Here is a 22,347-nt window from a genome sequence, read left to right as displayed (position 1 = left end):
ATTCCAGTCAACATTGTCAGAAGCTTTCTCTATGTCTACAAATGCTAGAAACGTAGGTTTGCCTTTCCTTAATCTTTCTTCTAAGATAAGTCGTAAGGTCAGTATTGCCTCACGTGTTTCAACATTTCCACGGAATCCAAACTGATCTTCCCCGAGGCTGGCTTCTACCACTTTTTCCATTTGTCTGTAAATAATTCGTGTTAGTATTTTGCAGCTGTGACTTATTAAACTGATAGTTCGGTAATTTTCGCATCTGTCAACACCTGCTTTCTTTGGGATTGGAATTATTATATTCTTCTTGAAGTCTGAGGGTATTTCGCCTGTCTCGTACATCTTGCTCACGAGATGGTAGAGTTTTGTCAGGACTGGCTCTCCCAAGGCGGTCAGTAGTTCTAATGGAATGTTGTCTACTCCCGGGGCCTAGTTTCGACTCAGGTCTTTCAGTGCTCTGTCAAACTCTTCACGCAGTATCGTATCTCCCATTTCATATTCATCTACATCCACTTCCATTTCCATAATATTGTCCTCAAGTACATCGCCCTTGTATGGACCCTCTACATACTCCTTCCACCTTTCTGCTTTCCCTTCTTTGCTTAGAACTGGGTCTCCATCTGAGCTTTTGATATTCATACAAGTGGCTCTCTTTTCTCCAAAGGTCTCTTTAATTTTCCTGTAGGCTGTATCTATCTTAACCCTACTGAGATAAGCCTCCACATCCTTACATTTGTCCTCTAGCCATGCCTGCTTAGCCATTTTGCACTTCTTGTCGATCTCATTTTTGAGACGTTTGTATTCCTTTTTGCCTGCTTCATTTACTGCATTTTTATATTTTCTCTTTTCATCAATTAAATTCAATATTTCTTCTGTTACCCAAGGATTTCTACTAGCCCTCGTCTTTTTACCTAATTGATCCTCTGCTTCCTTGACTACTTCAACCCTCAGAGCTACCCATTCGTCTTCTACTGTATTTCTTTCCCCAATTCCTGTCAATTGTTCCCTTATGCTCTCCCTGAAACTCTGTACAACTTCTGTTTTAGTCGGTTTATCCAGTTCCCATCTCCTTAAATTCCCACCTTTTTGCAATTTCTTCAGTTTTAATCTACAGTTCATAACCAATAGATTGTGATCAGAGTCCACATCTTCCCCTGGAAATGTCCTACAATTTAAAACCTGGTTCCTATATCTCTGTCTTACCATGTAATTACGAGGCTCATTCAACAATTAGAGATAAGTTGGTCTGGAGAAAAAGTGTTTACTTTTATTAAACAATACGTTTTTTACTTTTTAAAATAATCTACTTGAACATTTAAGAACTTATTCCAAAGGGCTACAAGCTTTTTTATTCCAGCTGCAAAGAACTCTTTATCGCAATGTTTGAACCAATTTCGCACAACCTTTTTCACGTCCTCGTTGTCCCACGTAATGACTCCTTCAGAGCACTAAACAAATGGAAATCAGTAGGTGCTAAATCGGGACTGTAAGGAGGATGAGGCAGTACTTCTCAGCCCATTTTGTCGATGGTTTCACGGGTTAATTGAGCAATATGAGGGCTTGTGCTGTCTTGCTGGAGAATCACACCTCTCCTCTGAGATCCATGACGTCTCTCTCTCATGGCTGGCTTCACCTTGTTTAGATGCAAATCCGAGTAGTATTGGTTTTTCATTGTACGCAGTTCTTCAAGATAATCACAAAAAAGTGGACCATCAACATCCCAAAATACCGTTAATATGACTTTTCCTGCTGGTGCTTGGGTTTTGAATTTTTTCTTGACAGGTGAGTTGGTGTGCTTCCCATCCATGCTTTGTTTTTTTGATTCTGGGTCATAACAGTGAACCCAAGTTTCATCACAAGTTAAAATTTTGTTGAGGAAATGCTTACCTTCTCTTTCATAACGTTCCTGTTGCTCTGTGCACATTCTCAACCTTGTTCCGCGTCAATTCCTTTGGGACCCATCTTGTACATGTTTTGCGGTACTTCAACTTGTTACAGTTAATGTTATGAACTGTACCGGTACGAACTTGAACCTTACCAACTACCACTTCCACTCTTACACGGCGGTCGGCACGAATAATGTCATCAGTTCGACTTTTAAGTGAGGGAGTTGAAACTGCAACTGGTCGGCCGGAGCGGTGTTCGTTAATCACAGAGTCGTGACCATTTTTGAACTGCTCTACCCACTTGTAAAGATTTGCACGATTCATAAAACCTTCACTATAAACTTTAGACATTCTACAGTATATGTTCACTGGTTTCTCGCCTTCAGCAAGTAAAAAACGAGTAACAGAACGTTGTTCAACTAATGTGTACGTTTCGAGTGCACTCACAATCTTGAAATGTATTTTTAAGGTTATAAGCAAAACAATGTTGATACATCAGGTGATCAGGGCTCATCCCAGTGATGCCAAAGTAAAGCCGTAAAAGTACCAAACTTCCCCTATTACCAGTTTTTTCCGCAGACCAGTTTGTGTCTCTAAGTATTGAATGACACTCGTATCTTGTCTAGGGAGAAACTTAAAAACCCGATGCCAACAGCGTACGACTGTCTTCAGCTTGAATGACTTCAAAACATCAGAAGTTGCACGTCACTTGCTCGACAATAGTAAAATTAACTAAGTTTGTGACCGTAGACCAGTCTTTCTTTCATTTGGGGTCAGACTGACTCAACCATACCAAGTATGAGATTCTACTGACGAAGTATTTTCTGCTATCCTAGATTGAATGGCGTTTCTTTTTCTTAATATAATGACAGATATAATGACAGTAAGCGATCCTAACCACGGTGAATGGGTACGGTCAGTCCTTGATGAAGTAGCGATTGAATTGAACAGCAACAATTACCGACATCTTGATGTCCACTATAAAAGCAAACATGAAAGCGATTCAGAATTAGGAGAGGGCGAGGAAAATGAAAATGAGGTGAGAACTGAAGAGGTTTTACAGGCAACTACATTAAAAGGTGAGAAAACAAGAAGTTTGCTGTATTAATTCTAGGACACCAATACCAAGTAACTGGGCGTAAAGTGTTTGTTGAGGGCTGCGCGTGAAACTCGTGTGATTTGGTTTACTCCCTCGTTCCAGTACTCTTGCAGTCCGTTAATAATTTCTGAATGTCAACAATTTTGTAATGGTAAAACACACCAATCCTTTGTACACTGTATTTTTGTTACTTCATAATATTTATTTAACAAGAAAATAATTACAATCATTATTTCACGTTTTAAACATGTTCACCTTCAAATATTCATAAGAGTCGGTTTTATTTTCACTGTCCTAATTCTGAAATGAAAACCTGAGTGTTTGATTACCCCACGATATTAGCAGTGTTAGAAAAATTTCACCGTATTAGTTACGGATTAAACAACATTGAATGTTTTCCCGCTTTCTGGTACGTTAGTAAGTTTCTTATATAAGCCTCATTTTCTTTATTTTCTTTGTGATTCGCAATTTTCAGTGTTCAGCACCTAAACTTTTCGAACAGAAACGTTCATTTGTATGACCTCACCTCACCAGAGCACGAGATGTGATGTAAGATTCAAATTTCATCAGCTGATTGACTCACAGGGACCGAAATGCATTGTCCAACGTGTTGCTTCTTTTTTTTTTTTTTTTTTTTTAAAGCGCCAAAATTTGTGGCAGGAGGGGTTGGTTTTGATGCTCCTCACGTATTCGGCAAAACCACGTCCGCAGCTCTGATTTAAGAATAAAATTAAGAGCACGTAGTAACTGTGCTGCTTCTGCATAGTTATTTTGCATTGTGTATGTTTCGGGTGTTGATAGGCAGGAATAGGAGAAAACTTAACTCGCTGTCTGTAGCGCTGGTGTCCAAAACAGTCCGTCCACAGCAGGTTTGAAGCCTACGATGCGACGGCCCTCCTCACACAGTTGCCCTTTTCCTCCAGCAGTGCCTTGTTTTGCTCCTGCTGGACCGACTCTGCGGCAGCTTTTTCTTCCTCGCAGGTAGTCTCTCCCGGGGGCGGCTCCAGCATCCATTCGGGGATGGGGTGGTTGAGGAAGAAGACTGTCTGGTCGAAGAGGAAGATGAACGCGGCGATGAAGCCGAGGCCAGCTCGGTCGAGGTCCTCCTTGCACTCCACCACTTGCACCCAGCCGCTCACCGTGTACAGCACCATGCCCGTGCGGGTCCACACCAGGTCCTGCGAGCGTCACACACTATTAGCAATCTACTACACACACACACACACACACACACACACACTTTCTTGATTGACCTTCGGCTCTGCCGTCATTGTAAACTGCTCGGAAAACATGTAGCGCTATCTGTATACCTGCGAACGCGGGTGAGAAGTTAGAAATGAAAAAAAAAATGTGCTTTATGAAATTGAAAAAGTAACTTAATTACCCGACAAAGCGAACTGAAGACCTGGCTGGGTGGTAGCACCGTCATGTCTGCGCCCGACAAACTTGAAGGAGAGATAGCTGTAGCGTACATTCCCGTAGCACTGTCACAACGGAACCAAGTCTTCACGCGCCACTGAATGAAATGCCCATTTAGAACAAGAACAAAAACAGGACGTACGATAGAGCTTGCCCATGACCGCTTACAGCGCTCAACCGGCAGTTATGGGACCATTGCTTTTCACAATATATGTAAATGACCTAGTAGATAGTGTCGGAAGTTCCATGCGGCTTTTCGCGGATGATGCTGTAGTATACAGAGAAGTTGCAGCATTAGAAAATTGCAGCGAAATGCAGGAAGATCTGCAGCGGATAGGCACTTGGTGCAGGGAGTGGCAGCTGACCCTTAACATAGACAAATGTAATGTATTCCGAATACACAGAAAGAAGGATCCTTTATTGTATGATTATATGATAGCGGAACAGACACTGGTAGCAGTTACTTCTGTAAAATATCTGGGAGTGTCCGTGCGGAACGATTTGAAGTGGAATGATCATATAAAATTAATTGTTGGTAAGGCGGGTGTCAGGTTGAGATTCATTGGGAGAGTCCTTAGAAAATGTAGTCCATCAACAAAGGAGGTGGCTTACAAAACACTCGTTCGACCTATACTTGAGTATTGCTCATCAGTGTGGGATCCGTATCAGGTCGGGTTGACGGAGGAGATAGAGAAGATCCAAAGAAGAGCGGCGCATTTCGTCACAGGGTTATTTGGTAAGCGTGATAGCGTTACGGAGATGTTTAGCAAACTCAAGTGGCAGACTCTGCAAGAGAGGCGCTCTGCATCGCGGTGTAGCTTGCTGTCCAGGTTTCTAGAGGGTGCGTTTCTGGATGAGGTATCGAATATATTGCTTCTCCCTACTTATACCTCCCGAGGAGATCACGAATGTAAAATTAGAGAGATTCGAGCGCGCACGGAGGCTTTCCGGCAGTCGTTCTCCCCGCGAACCATACGCGACTGGAACAGGAAAGGGAGGTAATGACAGTGGCACGTAAAGTGCCCTCCGCCACACACCGTTGGGTGGCTTGCGGAGTATAAATGTAGATGTAGGTGTATGCGTAAAACTGAGTTTCTTCTGATGTAGCTGCTTTCCTCAGCTCTGTCTCGTGATTCATAGTCTGCTGGTGCAGTCGCGGACAAAAATGTCGATTCTCTGTGCGAATCGATGCCAACTGCTTTTATAATTCGGGCCAACTATAAATGATTCAGTCGTTTTCAGAGATCTTTATTTCTCGAGGCATTATATCTACAAATATGACTGCTGCATGATATAACTGCAAACAAAGCCAGTTTGCGTTTTGCAGTCTGCAGTTGTTCAAGGAGTGCCCCTCGTTGTGTAGAAGCTGTCTTGTCATTAGTCATCGCAGCAACGTTGATGCGGTCTCCGAGCTGTTCCAGTATTCTTGGCAGTGGGGGTACATAAAGACGGTCCTTAATGTATCCCCAGTGGAGAAAGTCATAAATTGGAACGGAAAAAACTGACCGATTAAAACCGATACCGGTATTTTCGTCCTCAATAACTGGTATTGTTTGCTCTCGGTTTTTAACATGAGTGTTTTTATTTTTATTAATAACCGGGTAAAAAAACCGAAATAGCGTTTAGTCATAGCAATAGTGCTAAAAATTTTGTAAACCTTTAAAAAAACGAGTAATTTTTGTAATTAAATTTCCATTGTTTTGTAACTTTGCGTTATTAATGAAAGTGACTGAAGCGATCAGTGCTGTTTTAATAAAAATGTCGACAGAAACGAGCAAAGAAACATAGTGCATAAGAATTGGTGCAGCATTGCTGATATAGTAATGTACCTACTGTCATGTGGTGTGTCGTGAGACGGCACGTGTGCGAGACTTGCCCCATCTGGTCTATAATACAGCGTTACTCTAAATAATGGACCCATTTTCAAAAATTCGTATCTATTCAAGTACAAGCTTTATAGCAATGAAAAGAGGAAGTTTCAAAGTTTTTGGCGGGTGGACGCTGATGGTTTCTGAAAACCTTTAAAAAAACAGGCCGGCAGAATTCGCGCGGCAATAGGGCCGTCATTCCGTATCGCTGTGGGCTGAGTGAGAGAGAGAGAGAGAGAGAGAGAGAGAGAGAGAGAGAGATGGCGATTGTGGAGCACAAGGTTCTTTGCGTTATTGAGTTCGCGAAAAGTGAGTAGCAAATTGCAGTGCAGCGAGCATTTCGAACCAAATTCGGTATTCAACCACGAACTCGCAAAAGCATTAGCAGTTGGTATAAGCAATTTAAACAGGCTGGGAATACGTGCAAAGGAAGCAGCACAGGCCAACCGCGAGTGTCAGAGAATGATGTCCGACGGATTCAAATTGATATCAAACATTATGAAAAAAACTTTGAAACTTCCTCTTTTCATTGGTATAAAGTTAGTTCATTTTGGATTTGTACGTGAATAAAGATGAACTGGGTAACAGAAGAGATACTGAATTTAATCGATGAAAGGAGAAAATACAAAAATTCAGTAAGTGAAGCAGGCAAAACGGAATACAAACGTCTCAAAAATGAGATCGACAGGAAGTGCAAAATGGCTAAGCAGGCATGGCTAGAGGACAAATGTAAGGATGTGGAGGCTTATCTCAGTAGGGTTAAGATAGATACAGCCTACAGGAAAATTAAAGAGACCTTTGGAGAAAAGAGAGCCACTTGTATGAGTATCAAGAGCTCAGATGGAAACCCAGTTCTAAGCAAAGAAGGGAAAGCAGAAAGGTGGAAGGAGTATGTAGAGGTTCTCTACAGGGGCCATGTTTTTGAGGACAATATTATGGAAATGGAAGAGGAGGTAGATGAAGATGAAATGGGAGATATGATACTGCGTGAAGAGTTTGACACAGCACTGAAATACCTGAGTCGAAACAAGCCACGGAAGTAGACAACATTCCTTTAGAACTACTGACAGCATTGGGAGAGCCAGTCCTGACAAAACTCTACCATCTCGTGAGCAAGATCTATGAGTCAGGCGAAATTCCTTCAGACTTCAAGAAGAATATAATAATTCCAATGCCAAAGAAAGCAGGTGTTGACAGATGTGAAAATTACCGAACTATCAGTTTAATAAGTCACAGCTGCAAAATACTAACGTGAATTCTTTACAGACTAATGGAAAAACTGGTAGAAGTGGACCTCGGGGAAGAGCAGTTTGGATTCCGTAGAAATGTTGGAACACGTGAGGCAATACTGACCCTAAGACTTATCTTAGAAGCTAGATTAAGGAAAGGCAAACCTACGTTTCTAGAATTTGTAAACTTAGAGAAAGCTTCTGACGATGTTGACTGGAATACTCTCTTTCAAATTCTGAAGGTGGCAGGGTTAAATACAGGGAGCGAAAGGCTATTTACAATCTGTACAGAAACCAGATGGCAGTTATAAGAGTCGAGGGGCATGAAAGGGAAGCAGCGGTTGGGAAGGGAGTGAGACAGGGTTGTAGCCTCTCCCGGATGTTATTCAATCTGTATATTGAGTAAGCAGTAAAGGAAACGAAAGAAAAATTCGGAGACGGTATTAAAATCCATGGGGAAGAAATAAAAACTTTGAGGTTCGCCGATGACATTGTAATTCTGTCAGAGACAGCAAAGGACTAGGAAGAGCAGTTAAACGGAATGGACGGTGTCTCGAAAGGAGGGTATAAGATGAACATCAACAAAAGCAAAACGAGGATAATGGAATGTAGTCGAATTAAGTCGGGTGATGCTGAGGGAATTAGATTTGGAAATGAGACACTTAAAGTAGAAGTAGTAAAGGAGTTTTGCCATTTGGGGAGCAAAATAACTGATGATTGTCGAAGTAGAGAGGATATAAATATAGACTGGCAATGGCAAGGAAAGCCTTTCTGAAGAAGAGAAATTTGTTAACATCGAGTATTGATTTAAGTGTCAGGAAGTCTTTTCTGAAAGTATATGTATGGAGTGTAGCCATGTATGGAAGTGAAACATGGACGATAAATAGTTCGGAGAAGAAGAGAATAGAAGCTTTCGAAATTTGGTGCTACAGAAGAATGCTGAAGATTAGATGGGTAGATCGCATAACTAATGAGGAGGTATTGAAAGAATTGGGGAGAAGAGGAGTTTGTGGCACAACTTGACTAGAGGAAGGGATCGGTTGGTAGGTCATGTTCTGAAGCATCAAGGGATCACCAATTTAGTACTGGAGGGGAGCGTGGAGGGTAAAAATCGTAGAGGGAGACCAAGAGATGAATACACTAAGCAGATTCAGAAGGATGTAGGCTGCAGTAGGTACTGGGAGATGAAGAAGCTTGCACAGGATAGAGTAGCATGGAGAGCTGCATCAAACCAGTCTCAGGACTGAAGACCACAACAACAACAAAGACGGAGTTTTGATAACGGGTCCATCATATAGAATAATCCTGTATATGATGGTTTCACGCTCTCGTCTTTGGACATTAGTTGATTACAGAATAACGCCACCCGTAGTCTAGAAGTATTTTACGAAGTGTGGTATCAGTGAAGTACAATGCTCTATTTGCTTTAAATAGTTAAAAAGTGTTACAGGCACAATAAATTTGCGACATAATTTAAAACTTAAGACATAATTCATAATTGACAATATAGTACAAAGTAGCTTATCTGCTGCCTGTGTCTACACAATATGCCTTCATTTGCTTTTCGCCTGGAAAATGGACAAATAAACACGAAAAAACAGGGTTCTTCAACTTCAGATTTCACTTATTTGTAATGTGCAAACAGTGATATGATACACGATTACAAAATGATTTTTAGCAGAGTTTCAAATAGTTAGGATAAATAGGAGAATACTGGTGATTTTTTGTAGTAGTCAACCGTTTACCACTTTTCGAGAAAAGCAGCGAACGGTGAACGACATTAGTTTTCTCTTATTTGCCTATTTTATTTAATGTTGTAATTCTATGTATTTTGAAACTGACAAAGTCAAAATTTTTCGATCTTTGTACGATTTCTAAGTTTATTACAGCAAATAATAGTAATAAAAAACCAAAAATGAGTTATTTCTGAAACCGATTACCTTGGGCGGTTTTAACACACCGGTTAAACTGACGTGAAAAAAACCTAAATGACTGAAAACCAGTTGGTTCAAATGACTCTGATATGGGACTTAACATCTAAGGTCATCAGTCCCCTAGAACTTAGAACTACTTCAACCTAACTAACCTAAGGACATCACACACATCCATGCCCGAGGCAGGATTCAAACCTGCGACCGTAGCGGTCACGCGGTTCCAGACTGTAGCGCCTAGAACCGCTTTGCCACACCGGCCGGTCGAAAACCAGTTGTTTCAGTGAAAACCGCCATCCCTAGCCACAAAGCGTTAGGTCAGGCGGAGTGGAGCCATTTCATCTTCACCACTATGCCCAATTCAGCGATGCGGAAGTTCGTCGTTTAGATAGCGACGAACATCGATGCTCCAATGAGGGGTTGCCCCCGCTTGTTTGAAGGTAAAATCCTCGGGATAAGCTATCAGTTGTGGAGAGAACAGCAACTACAACATATCAATGTAACAGATACCCTCCCAGTCTTCTCACAGAAGAAAAACGACTCATACAGCTTCGTCTTTGACGATGCACAGGGAACATTAACTTTCGGCAAATCTCCTTCATCCGCCACAAATTCATGAGGATGTTCAGTGATCCACACTATCACATTGTACCGATTAACCTTTCCAGATAAATGGAAGGTTGCTTCGTCGCTTCTTAATGTGATACTGGTCGTGTTCGCCTTATGCTACCTATAATCAGCGCTACAATGACTGAGTATATTCGCCATGCCTAAACTAACGTCAAAATCAACACTAAATGTTCTACGCGCACCTCGAAGCTCGCCCTAGGCCTAGAGGGTAACTTACAGTTCACAAGACTTCGGGCACAGTGACGTCATTTTGACGTCACAGTACGGAGATCGCAGTAACTGCTATCGACATTCGTTAGTGTTCGATACTTGACGCTTAGGAGACACCATATTGGATTCCGAAATTGGTTTTCGTATCGTACCTTGCGCATCATGAAAATGTGCCGTTTCAAGACAACGGGACGTTGGAGATTTATAAAAACACGTCGTTTTTGGTGCGATTTGTTATAATTAAACGTCGCTTAATGACATATCAGTGGTTTTACATGAGATTAATTTACATCACATAAGTCGGCCTTTGAAAATACAGCGTGGTGTAGTGGTAATAAGCATGGAGTTATAAAGTAGCGAACTGACAGGTTCGCATCTTGCCATGGGTAAATATTAGTATTATTGTTATTGTCTTTGCGTTTCTAAAACGTAAAGCACCCATGACGATCAAGTTTCCGGACGGCAGAGGCATTTTTCAACAAGATGATGTGTTATGTCTCAAGGCCAGGAGTATAAGGGGGGGAACTGCACCGTATAGAGCATATCTGGAATGTGATCGAACGTGGCGTCAGACCTCATCGCCACTCGTCCCCAAATTTACGGGAATTAGGTGACTTGTGTGTGCAGATGTGGTGCCTGCTCCCTCCAGTGATTTACCAAGGTCTCATTGCTTCCATGCCACGAATTGTCGCCGTGTTATCCGTACCAAAGATGGACATACCGGCTATTAGGTAGCTGGTCATAATCGTTCTGGCTGATCAATGTACGTACGTTCTGTAAATTTCGACGTTACTTATAAATGAGTGCTATTGTCAATAGTTTATAAATTAAGCATGAAATCGCAAATATGAATGAATATTCAGAAGACGTTGATCATCTGGTAAAAAAAAAAAAAAAAAACTACCACACATAATAAAAAGCATACCAAAATTTTTGAAAGTTAACTTCAGTCGTCTATAAGCACGAGTATGAAGGAAAAGTTACGAGCTAGTTCTTTCAGGAAACTTCTTTTCCAAAAAAGGAAGGTCTTCAATTACAGCACATTACAGAGGTGTTTGGAAAAATAGTTAGTTCAATTTTTTCAGCAAATATCGGACTTAGTTCTTGCAGACACGTTAATCCCTTCCTTATCTGCTGCCAGTCCGTATGACTGCAAAACTTTAAACATTTATAAACAACGTAACTTCGAAATTAACGGACCCTGCAGTAAAGAAAAAGCATAACCGCCGGTTCTCTGTATATGAGGTGAATGTTGTTGTGTGACGTCAAAATGACGCCAACGTTTGCACGAAGTCTTGCGAACTATAGATCACCACACGCTACTGTCAGTCACGGCGGAAAGACGGCATTGGCTGGAGCGTCACGGGGTACACTGCTCCTTCCAACTGCCACTACGCACGTTCTTACGACTCGTACATGGGGGAGGGTCAGATACAAATAATGTAAAATATTGTTCACTTTTAGAAAAGAAATATGTCATACACAACTGTGACACGAAAATGATGAGCAGTATCCCCAATCTGGACGATTACAGCACGTGCATACTTTTCAGTTTTTTGGGAGATAAAGAGCAACATTTTCTAGTTTCCAGCGTATTTCTACCCGATACTGTTTGTTCCTCTTTTTTTTTAAATCAAGAATCTTCCTGATTGATGATCTCATTTTCTGGGGAATATAAGTATTACGTAATCTCCTCTCTATCTCATCACTAACTAGTTGTTTCGCAAGCTTTTTCGTTAACTGAGGCCTCGCTTATTGAGATTTTTCGGGTGCAGCCTGGGAAGAATAAATGTATTATTCTTTTTTATTCCAGTCTCTGACCACAAATGAAGTCTTTAGACGATGACCGGTTTCAGTCTGTAATGACCATCTTCAGATCTTTTTTACACCATGTCCTAAAGTGATACTGCCATAATGGCATCGTCAAAACATATAAATATAATCAGCATAGCATCGTCACATAGATTTAAAATATGGTGTAGAATAGGCTACATCGTCCACATAGTGATTATTGCCAACTAGCTACTAAATTGTCCATTATGTCACTTTAGGACATGGTGTAAAAAAGATTTGAAGATGGTCATTACAGACTGAAACCGGTCATCGTCTAAAGAATTCATTTGTGGTCAGAGACTGTAATAAAAAAGCATTTTACAGTATTGGATCACTGTTTCTACACGCGATTATGTCGCAGTTGGTGAATAAATGTATTGACTGCAGAATGCGAAATATAATGACGACATGGGCCAGCTTCTTGTCCTACGACTAGTACTGTATTCACACATTCTTCACCGATAACGTCAACTCTAGATTTTGTACTGTTGTAGAAACTAACAATTTCTGGAGTTTTAACTTCTTTATCTTGACCTTCAGAAACATGTATAGATGGCATAAGTTGTACAGCTCTGCCCCTCTTTTGTACATCTGATAGCAGTGCTATATCCTTTGAAGAACCGTAAATGCAACTTACTTCTCTATTCTGGAGGGATAAAAATTATGATGGTATTTCCCGGTGACTCTTTTTTAGTGACTCTTTTTTAGTGACTCTTTTTTAGTGACTCTTTTTTACCGATTCTTTTTTACCGACCCAATGTATGTCAGTTTCCTTTGCTTCAGGGGTGATCACCAGTTCAACAGATGAAAACGAATTATCAGCCGTGATATTCCTATTTCAGCCATGAATTGGAGAAGACAACCTCAATAATGCTTGAATTGGTTTCTGTAGCTTCCTTTTCTGTTCCGAGAGTGTTATACCATCATAATCCTTTCCACTATATATGTATCTATTTCAAAATAATTATTTTTGGCATCGGTTAAAACCGTAACTTTTAGTTCAAATTTGCGTGGCTTATTACGATGGGTGCTCAATAAGTAACGCAACACGTTTTTTTATTTGTTGACCGGTATCGATTGAAAAAAAAGGAGGAATTTGTTGTGGGACGTCATGGAATATTCCCGCTTCAGCCTCCATAGCTTCACGAAGTTCCTGTTGCTGGCGGCGCTATAAGTAGCCGGCGTTCCCCAAGGAAGTGTTACAGGCCCTTTATTGTTCCTGATCTATATTAACGACATAGGAGACAAAATCAGTAGCCGTCTTAGAGTTTTTGCAGATGAGGCTGTCATTTACCGTCTTGTAAAGTCATCAGATGACGAAACTGAATAGCAAAATGATTTAGATAAGATTTGTGTATGGTGCGAAAGTGGTAATTGACTACAAATAAAGAAAAGTGTGAAGTTATTCACATGAGTGCTAAAACAAATCAGCTAAATTTCGATTAAGCGATAAGTCACACAAATAAGAAGGCTTTAAATTCAACTAAATACTTAGGGATTACAATTACAAATACCCTAAATTGGAACGATCACGTAGATAATGTTGTGGGTTGAGCCAACCAGAATCTGTGATTCATTGGCAGAACACTTAAAAGGTGCAACAGGTCTACTAAAGAGACTGCTTACACCACGCTTGTCCGCGCTATTCTGGAATATTGCTGTGTGGTGTGGGATCCACATCAGTTGGGACTGACGGATGACATCGAAAAAGTACAAAGGAGGGCAGCTCGTTGTGTATTATTGGGAAATGGGGGAGATAGTGCCACAGACATGATACGTGAATTGGAGTGGCAATCATTAAAACAAAGGCGTTTTTTGTTGCGACGCGATCTTCTCATGGCATTTCAATCACCAGTTTTCTCCTCCGATTGCGAAAACATTTTGTTGGCGCCCACCTACGTAGGGAGAAATGATGATCACGATAAATTAAGATAAATCATGGCTCGCACGGAAAAATTTAAGTGCTGGTTTTTCCCGCGTGCCGTTCGAGACTGGAACGGTGGAGCGACAGCTTGAAGGTGGTTCATTGAACCCTCTGCCAGGCACTTTATTGTGAATAGCAGTCACGTAATGCAGATTTGTTGATGTAGCCGTCAAAATGTCGTCTGTAACGGAGTTGCTTCCGAGCAGACAGCTGTCATTGAGTTTCCTATCGCGGATAACCAGAGGATTGCATTCATGGGCGCTTGCAGAATGTAGACGTGGACCTGGCAGTAAACAAAAGCACTGTAACTCGTTGGGTGAGGCGTCTGTGATCATCGCAACGAGGTCGCACAAACCTGTCCGATATCCCGCGTGTCGGCCGGCCACACCCAGCTGTGACTCCTGCAATGTTGGAACGTGCGGACACTCTCATTCTAGATGTTCGACGGATCACAAACACTTCGCTGCTCAATTGGGCGTCTCTGCTGGTAGTGTTGACACTCTCGTCCACCAGTTGGGGTACTCAGAGGTGTGTGTCTGCCGAGTTCCTCGTCACCTAACAGAAGACCACGCAAAGAGGAACGAAGGATCATCTGTCTGGAATTGGTTGCGCGTTACGAGGCTGGTTCTTTTTGTCCAACATCCTCACAGGCCATGAAACACGGGTTCATCAGTTTGAACAGGAAACAAAATGGCAATCCATGGAGCGACGCCATACCAGCTCTCCTTCTAAGAAGGTCAAAGCCACGCGCTCAGCCGGTAAAGTAATGACTCTGAAGGAGTTCTTGTGTCTGATGCCTTCCTCATGATGCAACGATCAACTCTGAAGTGTATTGTGCTACCCTCAAGAAATTGAAAAAACGACTTCAGCAAGTTTGCCACCACAAAAATGCAAACGAAATTCTCGATAACAGCACAAGGCCTCATACAAGGCTGCGCCCCCAAGAGGAGCTCACAAAACTTCATTGGCCTCTTCTTCCTCATAGCCCAGATCTCGCACCTTCCAACATCAATCTGTGTGGCCCAATGAAGGAAGCACTCCGCGGGAAGCTGTACATGGATGATGGGGAATTTATTGACGCAGCAAAACGTTGGCTCCGACGTCGATCAGAGCAGGCATTCAGGCCCCTGCAGTGAGGTGGCGTGAGGCCCTACCAGTACGGTGGCTAAGGCCGTCGCATTGAATGGAGATAATCTTGAAAAATAGGGTTTTTCTAGCCAAAAGAGTGGGTAATCCTGAATAAAACTAACCTGCTTTCACAAAAACATGTGATTCAGTACTTACTAAACGCCCGTCGCATTGTTAAATGTACACCTTCCATTAAATCCTACAAGCAACGCATCTACCACAGCCCAATAACCAATACTGTAGGCTGACTAGCAGTTAGGTACAAATTCGTTGGATACTTCTGGTATTGGTGCTTCAGGATCATCTTTATTTCTTTTCATCTCGTGTATTTGCATCATAAAATCTCATGCTCTGAAGCAGAATGGCAAAACGACTCACGTTAATGTTGCATCGAAATATATCCCTATCAGTTCCACCAGTTGCATCTGTTGCAAATAATCGTCTGATATTTTCCAGGTTTGGCGAAAAAAAAAATAAAACAATAAGCCAAGAAAACCGCACACCTTCTTCGCATCCGGGCCAATCTCCGATTCGTGTATTCCACAGCAGACTCCAAACTGTCTAGAAAAATAAACAGGACCAAGCTTCCTTTTCAGTCATCGGTGGCATCCTAAATTGTTGTCTAAGTCCAGTTAATTGCACCACTATATTGTGGCGTTCTAGAACGAAGCCTAACAAACGGATGCGTGGACTATTAGAAACCATTTTTTGCATACCGGAAATCTCTCAGATTTTCACCTGATTCTTCTTCTGAACTACCACTTTCCTGATCTCTTTTGCTTACAATCGTTTTTGCATCACTAAGATCGCACTTTCATCATCATTTGATCTCTCAGTTTTTCAAACCATAGCTTTAAAACTCTTGAAAGTCTGTATCATTTGGACGAATTTTCTTTCTAGTTGGCCCAGGTAGAGAATTCATCGTACACCGGCATTGAAAGATAAGTGTTAACAGTAAGACTAGAAGCTTACAAAACGTTTTGTTGTGTTTAAATAGTTAAACGCATTTTCCAAGTACATGAATTAATACACAAGGCTTACCATTTTTTTCTCACGCAGTCACAGTCGAAGTCAAGTAGACTACGCAATCATCACTAAATTCAGCAACAAGTACCTCACTAAGAAACAAGTGTTAGGTATCGACGCTGCACATGCAGACTGGAGAAAGATAAGTTTGAAGGTGCGGTTCGATGAGTTCTCTCTCTCTCTCTCTCTCTCTCTCTCTCTCTCCCGGCCAAGGTGACCGAGCGGTTCTAAGCGCTACAGTCTGGAACCGCGCGACCGCTACGGTCGCAGGTTCGAATCCTGCCACGGGCATGGATGTGTGTGATGTCCTTAGGTTAGTTAGGTTTAAGTAGTTCTAAGTCTAGGGGACTGATGACCTCAGTAGTTAAGTCCCATAGTGCCCAGAGCCATTTCTCTCTCTCTCTCTCTCTCTCGAGTTGCTATTGTCAATAATTTATAAATTAAGCTTGAAATACTCAAATATGAATGAATATTCAAAAGACGTTGATCATCTGGTAAAAAAAAAAAAACCTACCACACATAATGAAAAGCATAGCAAAATTTTTGAAAGTTAACCTCAGAAACAGTGTGAAATCGCTGAGCATTATTAGTGTGGTATCAATTTGACTCCAGTCTGTAGTGAAGGGCTAATTCCGTCGCTTCCAAAGGTGCTACTCTTAGTATCGTCACCTCAAATGACTAGCCCTGTCTTGCGTCCACTCCCTGTGTGCTACAGCCCATTGTGTACGTTTCTTGCTCTGCATTTTGTTCACATAATGAACCATGGACCTTGCCGTTGGTGGGGAGGCTTGCGTGCCTCAGCGATACAGATGGCCGTACCGTAGGTGCAACCACAACGGAGGGGTATCTGTTGAGAGGCCAGACAAACGTGTGGTTCCTGAAGAGGGGCAGCAGCCTTTTCAGTAGTTGCAGGGGCAACAGTCTAGATAATTGACTGATCTGGCCTTGTAACATTAACCAAAACGGCCTTGCTGTGCTGGTACTGCGAACGGCTGAAAGCAAGGGGAAACTACAGCCGTAATTTTTCCCGAGGACATGCAGCTCTACTGTATGATTAAATGATGATGGCATCCTCTTGGGTAAAATATTCCGGAGGTAAAATAGTCCCCCATTCGGATCTCCGGGCGGGGACTACTCAAGAGGACGTCGTTATCAGGAGAAAGAAAACTGGCGTTCTACGGATCGGAGCGTGGAATGTCAGATCACTTAATCGGGCAGGTAGGTTAGAAAATTTAAAAAGGGAGATGGATAGGTTAAAGTTAGATATAGTGGGAATTAGTGAAGTTCGGTGGCAGGAGGAACAAGACTTTTGGTCAGGTGATTACAGGGTTATAAATACAAAATCAAATAGGGGTAATGCAGGAGTAGGTTTAATAATGAATAAAAAAATAGGAGTGCGGGTTAGCTACTACAAACAGCATAGTGAACGCATTATTGTGGCCAAGATAGACACAAAGCCCATGCCTACTACAGTAGTACAAGTTTATATGCCAACTAGCTCTGCAGATGATGAAGAAATAGATGAAATGTATGACGAGATAAAAGAAATTATTCAGGTAGTGAAGGGAGACGAAAATTTAATAGTCATGGGTGACTGGAATTCGTCAGTAGGAAAAGGGAGAGAAGGAAACATAGTAGGTGAATATGGATTGGGGTGAAGGAATGAAAGAGGAAGCCGCCTTGTAGAATTTTGCACAGAGCATAACTTAATCATAGCTAACACTTGGTTCAAGAATCATGAAAGGAGGTTGTATACATGGAAGAACCCTGGAGATACTGACAGGTTTCAGATAGATTATATAATGGTAAGACAGAGATTTAGGAACCAGGTTTTAAATTGTAAGACATTTCCTGGGGCAGATGTAGATTCTGACCACAATCTATTGGTTATGAACTGCAGATTGAAACTGAAGAAACTGCAAAAAGGTGGGAATTTAAAGAGATGGGACCTGGATAAACTGAAAGAACCAGAGGTTGTAGAGAGTTTCAGGGAGAGCAGTAGGGAACAATTGACAGGAATGGGGGAAAGAAATACAGTAGAAGAAGAATGGGTAGCTCTGAGGGATGAAGTGGTGAAGGCAGCAGACGATCAAGTAGGTAAAAAGACGCGGGCTAATAGAAATCCTTGGGTAACAGAAGAAATATTGAATTTGATTGATGAAAGGAGAAAATATAAAAATGCAGTAAATGAAGCAGGCAAAAAGGAATACAAACGTCTCAAAAATGAAATCGACAGGAAGTGCAAAATGGCTAAGCAGGGATGGCTAGAGGACAAATGTAAGGATGTAGAGGCTTGTCTCACTAGGGGTAAGATAGAACTTCCTACAGGAAAATTAAAGAGACCTTTGGAGAGAAGAGAACCACTTGTATGAATATCAAGAGCTCAGATGGCAACCCAGTTCTAAGCAAAGAAGGGAAAGCAGAAAGGTGGAAGGAGTATATAGAGGGTTTATACAAGGGCGATGTACTTGAGGACAATATTATGGAAATGGAAGAGGATGTAGATGAAGATGAAATGGGAGATACGATACTGCGTGAAGAGTTTGACAGAGCACTGAAAGACCTGAGTCGAAACAAGGCCCCGGGAGTAGACAACATTCCATTAGAACTACTGATGGCCTCGGGAGAACCAGTCATGACAAAACTCTACCATCTGGTCAGCACGATGTATGAGACAGGCGAAATACCCTCTGACTTTAAGAAGAATATAATAATTCCAATCCCAAAGAAAGCAGGTGTTGACAGATGTGAAAGTTACCGAACTATCAGTTTAATAAGTCACAGCTGCAAAATACTAACGCGAATTCTTTACAGACGAATGGAAAAACTGGTAGAAGCCGACCTCGGGGAAGATCAGTTTGGATTCCGTAGAAATGTTGGAACACGTGAGGCAATACTGACCTTACGACTTATCTTGGAAGAAAGATTAAGAAAAGGCAAACCTACGTTTCTAGCATTTGTAGACTTAGAGAAAGCTTTTGACAATGTTGACTGGAATACTCTCTTTCAAATTCTGAAGGTGGCAGGGGTAAAATACAGGGAGCGAAAGGCTATTTACAATTTGTACAGAAACCAGATGGCAGTTATAAGAGTCGAGGGGCATGAGAGGGAAGCAGCGGTTGGGAAGGGAGTGAGACAGGGTTGTAGCCTCTCCCCAATGTTATTCAATCTGTATATTGAGCAAGCAGTAAAGGAAACAAAAGAAAAATTCGGAGTAGGTATTAAAATTCATGGAGAAGAAGTAAAAACTTTGAGGTTCGCCGATGGCATTGTAATTCTGTCAGAGACAGCAAAGGACTTGGAAGAGCAGTTGAACGGAATGGATGGTGTCTTGAAGGGAGGATATAAGATGAACATCAACAAAAGCAAAACGAGGATAATGGAATGTAGTCGAATTAAGTCGGGTGATGCTGAGGGAATTAGATTAGGAAATGAGACACTTAAAGTAGTAAAGGAGTTTTGCTATTTAGGGAGTAAAATAACCGATGATGGTCGAAGTAGAGAGGATATAAAATGTAGACTGGCAATGGCAAGGAAGGCGTTTCTCAAGAAGAGAAATTTGTTAACATCGAATATAGATTTAGGTGTCAGGAAGTCGTTTCTGAAAGTATTTGTATGGAGTGTAGCCATGTATGGAAGTGAGACATGGACGATAACTAGTTTGGACAAGAAGAGAATAGAAGCTTTCGAAATGTGGTGCTACAGAAGAATGCTGAAGATAAGGTGGGTAGATCATGTAACTAATGAGGAGGTGTTGAATAGGATTGGGGAGAAGAGAAGTTTGTGGCACAACTTGACTAGAAGAAGGGATCGGTTGGTAGGACATGTTCTGAGTCATCGAGGGATCACAAATTTAGCATTGGAGGGCAGCGTGGAGGGTAAAAATCCTAGAAGGAGACCAAGAGATGAATACACTAAGCAGATTCAGAAGGATGTAGGTTGCAGTAGGTACTGGGAGATGAAGAAGCTTGCACAGGATAGAGTAGCATGGAGAGCTGCATCAAACCAGTCTCAGGACTGAAGACCACAACAACAACAACAAGGGTTCTCTCTTGGAGTCCTCTCTCGCAAAACACTTTCACAAAGTTCTTGTCTGGCCATTCGGTGAAAAACTTCAAATGCAGAAATTTCCAAGATGACATTTACATACGCCGACATTCTTGCAGAGGTAGACGGGAGATTCTGTGACAGTCTTGATCAGTCAGTATCTGTTTTCTGTCACTCCTTGGAGCAGTTGTGGTTGACCCAGTTTCTTCAGACCGCCTGCAGGCAGACTTTCCTAACACGCAAATCTGTAGCTTCTGCAACCAACGTTTTTGCTATTTATGCGTAAATATAACCTCATTCATGGAACTTTATAACCGTAGTCCTTTCACGCGATGACCAATCAGAAATTTTCGATACAGAAGACGTTGTTTTCAATACTGTCTTCCGGCTCAACTCAGCTCGCCTTGGGTCAGTCTCACTTCAACAACAGTAACTGTGTGTTGCTGACTACTGCAGTTACAACGTTGATCGGAATGTTTTTTTTTCCTCTGTGCTTAAAGCAGTAATAATAGTCTACGCATTTATTATTTGGTTTGTCGGAACAAACAAATAAATAAAATATTGAACTTATCAGTTAAGTCTATTTATTTTTAATAAAAATATCATTTAAGTGTAATTCATTGATTTAGCATAACACAACCGACGTACATCTCGTGGTTTTAACAAGAATGAACTTTTCAATAAATTATCTAGAATAAACGTCACAACTGTAGTTCAAATTTTTCCGCTGTGTGTATTCGCTGGTTCTTTTTACATCTTTCCTATACGTTCGTAACATGGATGTCGGTAATGAGGACAAACGATTGATACGAACAGGGAGGACTGTATGTTGTAAATAATGTTTTGCTCTTTTTGTTTCATAACGTACGTTGTCCCATATTTATGTATAAGGCTATTTGCAAATTACCATTAATTATACCTTACTAGTGACCTACTCTTTGTGACACACAACTTGAATCGATGTTCTATATTCATTTGTTTCTTGTCATGTTTCGAGGTTTTTATTGCCTGCCTGGAAAATGTTTTGTCCCGTTATTCTTATGTGCTGTTAGTTATACGGAATATTATGTAGTCGGGTGTAAGGACATCGAGTTGGATCGCCACAAAAGAAATAAATGAGAAAAGGGAAGATTATCATACGGGTGTTAAAGCTATCGCGGTTGTCACAATGTGAGTTGCACTTACGATGTCATCTGGCACAAATTCTAGGAAGAAAGCGCAGACGAGCCTGGCGGCTTGGATAACAGTGAAGCTGCCGTACGTGACGACCTCAGTGACGCCGAAGTACTGGTACTTGCGTTGGAAGCCCGCCTCCATGCAGAGCAGAACGATGCCGAAAACCTGGAACAGTCATTGGCCGGCAGCTGTCACTCTAGATGGAGCAGGAGCGCTCATAAACACTGCACATGTTCACAGGCTCTCTCTGGATCATGTCCATGACATCATAAGTTTAAGGAGTTACAGGAACGTCGGTTTTCTCGATGAAAGAACGTCTAATTTACCTTCCAGACCCTCGATCAGCGATTTTTTAAAAAATAATCTGTAATCTTTCTGTTCTGTGTCGGCGCTTGCGATCTAACTGCCATGCTATACATCATTACTTCCTCATTGTGACAATGTTACTTTCTGAAGAACTATATGGTTAGAGAATAAAAGAAGAGTGGATAACAGTACGATCTTAATTACAGTAGAATTGGTAGTACATGCGTTGCTTAAGAAAGAAACCACCTGCCTTTGAGCAAACGCGCAGAACATGGATTATCTTTTACCCCACAATGCCGAATGTCGCGAATTCGCTTCATACCAATGCTGTGGTAATAAATGGAAGATTAACTGTTTTTGATTGCCAGTGCCGGTAGATGCTCTCTCCACACGAAGCTGCCAACGCTTCTGACGTGTGCTGCATTCTCTTCAGTGTTTCGGGTACCTTTAAAACGCCATGACTTTTAATTTTTGTCTTTCATCTAGAAATTTATTTAGGTGCTAAGGGGCTAGCAGGATACGCACCAATCATGGCTGAAGCATGGACTCTCTTCATAGCTGGGGCAAGGCTCCATCTCCAAATTGCGACTGTGGTGCAGCCACGCAAACAATTTGTCACATAATTGCAGAATATCACAATAGGG

General features: G+C 41.6%; 1 protein-coding gene across 1 annotated transcript in view; it reads right to left on the bottom strand.

Moving 5' to 3' along the window:
- Positions 1 to 3,590: 3,590 nt before the first annotated feature.
- LOC126162109 (uncharacterized) overlaps positions 3,591 to 22,347 on the bottom strand; it is a 38,505-nt gene continuing 19,748 nt past the window's right edge. Inside the window, exons 2-3 of the mRNA XM_049918384.1 lie at positions 21,407 to 21,562; positions 3,591 to 4,154 (exon numbers count right to left, since the gene is read on the bottom strand). Of these exons, the coding sequence (XP_049774341.1) occupies positions 3,855 to 4,154; positions 21,407 to 21,562 (456 nt within the window). The 3' untranslated portion in view covers positions 3,591 to 3,854. The remainder of the gene's footprint in view (positions 4,155 to 21,406; positions 21,563 to 22,347) is intronic.

This window comes from Schistocerca cancellata, chromosome 2 (genome assembly GCF_023864275.1).
Source record: "Schistocerca cancellata isolate TAMUIC-IGC-003103 chromosome 2, iqSchCanc2.1, whole genome shotgun sequence".
NCBI classification, from domain to species: domain Eukaryota; kingdom Metazoa; phylum Arthropoda; class Insecta; order Orthoptera; family Acrididae; genus Schistocerca; species Schistocerca cancellata.
This window is presented reverse-complemented; position numbering and strand designations above follow the sequence as displayed.